Source organism: Equus caballus, chromosome 28, assembly GCF_041296265.1.
Source record: "Equus caballus isolate H_3958 breed thoroughbred chromosome 28, TB-T2T, whole genome shotgun sequence".
In the NCBI taxonomy this organism is placed as follows: domain Eukaryota; kingdom Metazoa; phylum Chordata; class Mammalia; order Perissodactyla; family Equidae; genus Equus; species Equus caballus.
In genome coordinates, this window is record NC_091711.1 from 47,666,776 (window position 1) to 47,673,878 (window position 7,103).

General features: G+C 50.3%; 1 protein-coding gene across 3 annotated transcripts in view; it reads left to right on the forward strand.

Annotated features, from left to right (window-relative positions):
- The window catches only part of GTSE1 (G2 and S-phase expressed 1), a 29,198-nt gene extending 26,689 nt beyond the window's left edge, over window positions 1-2,509 (forward strand). For all 3 annotated transcript variants that reach the window (XR_011433571.1, XM_005606786.4, XM_001488648.6), the window contains 3 exons: window positions 643-847; window positions 1,345-1,557; window positions 2,068-2,509. Coding sequence is in view for 2 of the 3 variants with exons in the window: in XM_005606786.4 (XP_005606843.1) it covers window positions 643-847; window positions 1,345-1,557; window positions 2,068-2,151 (502 nt within the window). In the remaining variant the exon portion in view is untranslated. The remainder of the gene's footprint in view (window positions 1-642; window positions 848-1,344; window positions 1,558-2,067) is intronic.
- Window positions 2,510-7,103: the final 4,594 nt, after the last annotated feature.

A 7,103-nucleotide genomic window follows, 5' to 3' on the forward strand; every position in this document is an offset into this window, starting at 1 on the left:
TGTATTCCCTATGTAATTCAGTTTTGAGCGATCAGGTGTTGAGGGCCCACCAGGCGGCCGGCTCTGTCCTGGGTCTGGAGGCGCAGCAGGAAGCAGGCAGACAGGCCACCCAGGTGTTCCCTGCACCGTCTAGTAGGAACACAATCCTCAAAGGAGTGTCTGCACGGGAGACGCGTACCGTGGGGGACAGCCTCCGCTGTGGGCGCCAGGGAATCCAGACCTGCCTGGGCGCGCAGGCCAGGCCTCCTGAAGAAGCAGCAGGAGGAGGCGCCATTCCAGGCCGGTGGAGCAGCCCTCGGGCTCAGCCAGGGCTGGGAGAGGGGAGCTCACCTAGGAACCGGGAGAAGCTGTGTGGTTCGCTGCACGTGGATGGAGGCGGAACTCCTGCTCATGGCCCTCGCTCCTTTCCTGCTATTTAATAACCTTAAGGAAAAGGGGATAAAATGGGCACATGTTGATAGCAGACTGGTAAAATTTTAGAGCTGATAGGAACCTCAGAAATCATTCTGTCCTCCTGATGGAGCTGGAACCAGAGCCAGGATGCCCTCCAGTGTATGATGCTTCTCCAGAAATAACACGGCCAAGCAAACTAGCGTTTTACGGAAATTTCCTTAAAAGAGTTTCCTTTTTTTCCTCGTGCAGAATTTCACCAATGAGGGAGAGCCAGAGCAAGGCTGCTTCTGGGTGCTCAGACTTATCATCTGATGGGAGTTTTTCTCCTCCGTCTGCTGTGCCGCAGGCACTTAGCTTTTCTCCAGAAAAGAGTGATTTTACTTTTTCAAAAAGTGTCACCACAGAAGCAGCGCTGGTGGAAGCACAGGCGCCTGAAGATGCACCCCTCAGTGAGGTAAGGAGACAGGCGGCTCACTCCCGTTAGCCTGGTGAAGGGCCACTGCCCTGGAAGCCGAGTGGTGACTCAGGACCACGGCCCCAGAATTGCCTCGACAGGACTTCATGCTGTGACCCTGGGCCTCCAGTGCCAGCTGTGCCAAAGAGGAAGTCAGGCCCTCTGGCTTCCCGAGGAGAAAAAGTCCACACCTTGCCCTTGCACTTGACCATGGAGAGGGCCGGGGTTCCAAGGACGGGACGTGGGAAGCCCGGCAGCAGTGAGGGGTTAGTGGGCTCCAGTGTTGGCTGCTGACAGCAGGGAGGTGGGTGGGCGTGATTCGTGGCCAAGAGGAGAGAACTCAGTCAGTATGTGCTCCCCACCAAGGGCCTAGCCCAGCCCTCTTCCTTGCGTTTCCAAACTGTTAGCCACCTGGGGACATAAGCAGAGCCTACGGTCCCCAGGATGGTTGACAGAAAGATGCTAGACCCGCCTTTAAGTCTTGTGCTGTTGTCTAGGCTGTTCTCGTGGATATCCAGCTGGATCAACTTGTCATCACTCCAAAAGCTGAAAGCGCACCCCTCCTCGACCTCCCTCTCATCGACCTTTGCAGTACTCCAGGAGCGAGCTTGGCTCTGGGCTCCGAAAGTAGACCTCTGATCGACCTCCTGACAAACACTCCGGACGTGAGCAGAAGCGCTGTGTCGAAGCCTCTCCACGAGGTGGGGCAGGTGAGGAGCAGCAGGACGCCCTTTTGGCTTCGCCTTCGGTGGCCTCAGTTCTGGGTTTATTCCTCAACCCCGGGATATCATGGTGACCCTGGAGAGAGGCCACTGAGGCTTCTAAGGGCACCATGTCTAAGGGCACGCCTCATCTTTGTTGGTGAGAGCTCAAAGTTCAGGTCGCACCGAGGGATGCTGCCTGGGCATCCGGGAGCTCTCGGAAGGCAGGGGTCACGTCGTTTCCAGCCCAGTGTCCCCCAGGCCTACGGTGCGATGAGCAGCACAAATGTTTGAGAAGCTCGACTCTTCAGTATGTGCATTTTCTCCATCCAATCTTAGACGAGACAGTCAAGATTTCAGTGTGCCTGAGCCGGGCTTGCTGAGTTGCTATGGTGCCGAGCCACGGTGGGGATGGCTCGCGGGCAGCCCAGCCTGCAGTGAACAAGGTCCTGTGGTGTTTATGGGCTGTGAAGGGGCAACAGGGACCTCTGCTCACCTCCTGTCGCTTCTCTCTTGCAGCTGATAGACTTGGCCTCTCCTCTGATCCAGCTGAGTCCCGAGGCTAACAAGGAAAACGTGGACTCGCCGCTTCTCAAGTTCTGAGTAGAACAGAAGCCTCCGCATTTTATTCTTTGTTGCGAGAACAGTCAGTCCTAACTTAGAAATGAATTGTAGGATAAATTGTTTTGGCAAAATTAAAAAGGAAAACAAACCTAAGTCAAATGACTGTGCCTGAGGGACTGGGGGGTGGTTTGCCCACCTGAGGTCACTGCTGCCCGCAGCGTCCGTCCTTGCTGCCCTGCCAGGCTGGGATGCCGAGTGGAAGTTGCTCCAAATGGAGAAGTTTGTTTTGGAATTTTTGTAAGTAAAATAGCAAGTGACTATTTTTAAAATTGTTTGTATGACAAGTTAAATATTCTAGATTTACATTGTAAAATAAATGACAATGAATTAAAGCACATCTTGATTTGTAAGATGACCTTGATTTTCAGAAATACATAGCTATTATCACTCTTATCAGGACACAAGATTTATATTATCCAAACTGTAATTCTAAATTTAGTGGGAATACTGTGACAGCATGGATGGACCTTGAGGGCATTATGCCAAGTGAAATGAGTCAGACTGAGAAAGACAGATACTGTATCATCTCACTTATATGTGGAATCTAAATAAAGAAAAAAAATGGACTTATAGATACAGAGAACAGATTGATGGTTGCGGGGGGTAGGGGTAGGTGAAATGGGTGAAGGGGGTCAAAAGGTACAAACTGCCAGTTATAAAATAAATAAGTCATGGGGATGTAATGAAAAAAAATTGGTGTGAATAAAACGTGGATTAAATGCAGTTGCCAGACCCTACCCCCCAGACCTGGGGCAGGCCTAGTAACCTGCATTTTCCGTGGGCTCCCAGGTGGTTCAGGTGCCATGGGCCACAGAGCACGCCTGGAGAAGAGGCTGCTCCAGGGAGGTGGGGGTGCAGAATGGAAAGAGAAGGCAGGAGATGAGGAGGGCCTTCTCTGAGTGCTGAGGTGAGGGCCGTGTCTGAGGGCGGGCTCTTCGGCTGCTGGAAGCAGGAGACTCTGCTGGAGGCTGCAGGAAACAGCGGGGCCTAAGGGCCACTGGTAAGCGGATTCTCTGCCTGAAGCCATTCTAATTTAATATTTTTAAAAAACTAGCTGGCCTGAAAGCCATGATCTGTTTAGATATGTCCTTATCTAACGGGGGAATTTCTCAGTCTTAGTTCAGGGGCCTCAGAGCAGGCAGTAGAAAAGCTGCTAATTGGACCGCTTTGGGGGCTCCCATCCGGTGTTCCCTGCACGAGACCAGGGAACCTTGGTCTCCAAAGGGCTGAGGGCAGAGAGCTGGTTGGGCTGTGCATTTAACCTTGATTAATGTCTTGATGTAGAGCACCATTTGGAATGGTGTTTCTTGTGTTATCAAGAGGAGACAGCATTGCTGTGCCTGTGGATAAAAGCTGGAAATTTGAAGGCAGAAATGCTTGAAAGTACCAGCTTATAGCTGGGGTATCCTGAGTAAACTAGCGGTCAGACTCTGCAAACAAGGCTCCTTGCTCTAGGAAGCACCTCCTGGCTCGCTGGAGCAGAGAGCCTGCAGGAGTCACAGCAGTCTGCTCCTCTTCCTCTTTCCTCTATTCCAGTAGGCAGCATGGAAGTCTAGAATCCAGTATTAGCACCGCAAGGTCCTCAAATGTCTGGTGTGGCCCCTCATTTCATAGTGGAAGAACCAAAACCGGGAATTAATTCATGCAACAAATATTTACAGAGACTCTCCTATGGGCAGACTGCATTTCTGCCAGGGGCACGGGTGCAAAGCTCATGCATCCCTACCTTCGGGGGCTTAACGTCTAGTGTGAGAGAGGGACGCCTGGGGGCTCGAGCTGGGCCTCTGGCCTTTGCCTGCTCTCTGGTTTTTCTCATCTGGTGCCCCTCCCCTCCCCCAGGTGCCTTGGCAGCAGCCAGGCTCTCCTTGGGGTCCAGGTGCACCATCCAATCTACAAGTGTCCCCAGGCAGGACAGGAGTAATCTGACTTGTAATTTTCTTTAGACACGGGTGAAGGACTCAAGGAGCACGAGTTGGGTGAAGCAGCGCCTCCCACGCCGTGTGCATCATCCCCTTTCCTTCCTGGTCTGCTCTCTCTGACAAGCGTCACCCAAGCTCTTTTCCTCTTCTGGCCCCGGGGCCCTAAGCCCACCACACGGAGGGCTCCATGTGAGAAACTGCACACCACGGACTGGAGACTGAGGTGCTTCTGGAGCTGCGTGGGGGGCAGGCCACTTTCTCTGCACAATCGTGTGATCCACCTTGGCTGCCGCTAGAGGGCCACCCTTCCAGGTTTAAGAGATCCAACTTCACATGATTTTTGCAATATTTCATTAATTTCCTGGTGCAAATGTCTTCACATTTACTTCTCTGGAATCCACATACCTTACATCGCCGTTGGCAGGCACCACTTAGGATGTCACTGTCTTTGCTATCACCTGCTCCATCCATGGACCTGGATTATACACAGTGGTTAATGACTTGGAGCTACACAGTAGCTAAAATACCATATATTTAACTGAAAAGTAGCAGAAAACATGTTGCCAATTTATCATGTTTCAGCCACTTTGTGGGTTGGTTGCGGCATACCTAAACCTGAAGTCCTTTGCTTGGGCAGGAAAACTAGACCTCGCCCTAATCTTGTATCAAATTGCCACACCCAGCAAGGGCATGGTCCTATAGACTGAGCCAAAAAATCCAGTGACATCAGCCTGGCTATGGCCACAGCCTCGAGTAAACGTTCACCACTAAATCTGCCAGAGGCCAGATACTGGGTTTACTCATCTCTTTTGGGAAATGCAAGATGAAACTGCTACCCTTGTTGAGTGTTCTTCTAATAGTTTCTGAAAAAGCATCATTCTTCTGTTTCCCCACAGGGGCCCTGCCACCTTCCCTCCTGTGGGGAGCCCACCCCGTGCCTGCTCTTGGCACCAGTGGCCATGACTCTCCAGTTGGCAGTTCCTGTTTCTCTTCTCAGAAATGGAGAGTTGGAGCCTTCCTCATTTCACTCAAGATCCTTACAAGTCCTGTTCTCAAGGAAATGGCTTGCCTTAGTAATTATCCATGTTTAAACATTTATGTTGCAGGAGAGGAAGAGGAATCCTCTACCCACTCTAGGTCCTTCTGGCTCAGCTACTAATTAAATTGACAGGAGATAGAATAACAGGAGAAAAACAAGTTTAATGACATGTATACATGAGAGAAACCCAGGAATACTGAGCAACTCAGCCATCTGGCAAAAGCTGCCGCCTCAAATATTATTTTCAGCTAAAGGCAAAGGAGGATGTTGGGGGTAGTGGTTTGGGATTTCAGAGGGGAGGAAGACTATTTACAGGGAGATGGAAATGCAAATGTTTGTTAAACAAGTTTTACTGGGCCAAAAATGGGCTTGTTGGTGCCTTTCTATCACACCTATTTTACATTATACTATAGCTGTCTTGTGGCATTAGCTCCTTCCTGGAACAGGCCTTCCATGTTAAATTCTTTTAGGCAGTTTGGAGGAAGGTCAAATATTCTTCCTGAGTCTTCTGAGCCTTTATTGTGTTCAGCTCAAAATAATCCACATACTAGAGTGGCGCATCTTTTTTTTCTTTTTTTTTTGAGGAAGCTTACCCCTGAGCTAACTTACTGCCAATCCTCTTTTTGCTGAGGAAGACTGGCCCTGAGCTAACATCCGTGCCCATCTTCCTCTACTTTATATGTGGGACGCCTGCCACAGCATGGCATGCCAAGCGGTGCCATGTCCGCCCCGGGATCTAAGCCGGAGAACCCTGGGCCGCTGAGAAGTGGAACGTGCACACTTAACTGCTGCTCCCCCTGGCCAGCCCCCGAGAGTGGCACATCTTGAGGCGGCCTGCCCTGAACCCTGGACATTGATGATGTCCACTGTTGACCTTTTAAGAAACTGATTTTATTTATTTATTTTAAAAAATTTTTTTTTAAAGATTTTATTTTTTCCTTTTTCTTCCCTAAGCCCCCTCAGTACGTAGTTGTATATTCTTCGTTGTGGGTCCTTCTAGTTGTGGTATGTGGGACGCTGCCTCAGCATGGTTTGATGAGCAGTGCCATGTCCATGCCCAGGATTCGAACCAACGAAACACTGGGCCGCCTGCAGCGGAGTGCATGAACTTAACCACTCGGCCACGGGGCCAGCCCCAAGAAACTGATTTTAATGCCAAGCTTTGGTGTGGGCCTGACTTCAAAACCATCTGGTGGTATTTCCTCCCCTGCAGTTTTCAAACCATGGTTCAGATCCTACCTGAAATCAATTTAGTGGACTATACCAGCAGTTTTAAAAAACAAAAAAGAATAAAATGAAAAATAAGATTATATGGCACATATAACAGTAAGGACTGTTTTGAGATGCATTCTTTTTATACTTATGTGCGTAGGTGGGTGTGCACTCTGGGCCACCCTGTAAAATGTGACACTGTCGGTTGCAGTCTCTGATTTGAAGCATGCCTGTATCTGGCACATGCGGGTCGTAGCTCCTGGCGTCAAACCAAATCTCGCTGTCCTCGGACCCTGGCAGCACTCTTGGTCTGTGTGTGTCATCCCTGGCCTCAGCACTCCACTGACAGCCATGTCCTCGCTCTCCCAGCCTCTTGGTGGGTCAGTCACTGGACCAGCCGACTCTGCTCTATCGCAGTCTCCTATCCAGGCCTCTTCCTTTGGTTTCATTTGCGCCCTCCTACCTTCCCATAGTCATCTTTTAGGCCCAGCAAATGTTTCCAAGTTCTGCTGTTTCCATCATCCAAAAATCTCCCATCTGTCATTTGCCAGGCTCCCCCAGGCATGCATTCACTCGCTCATTCACTCAGGAACAGCCACATCTCCAGTCTGATGGCACCAAGGCACCTCAGTTCCTCCTGTAGGGGAGAAGGACAATTCCTCTCCCCTCTAGGTCCTTCTGGCGGGTCTAAGAATTAAATTGACAGGAGACAGAACAACAGGAGAAAATCAAAGAAAGTTTAATAACACGTATACATGGGA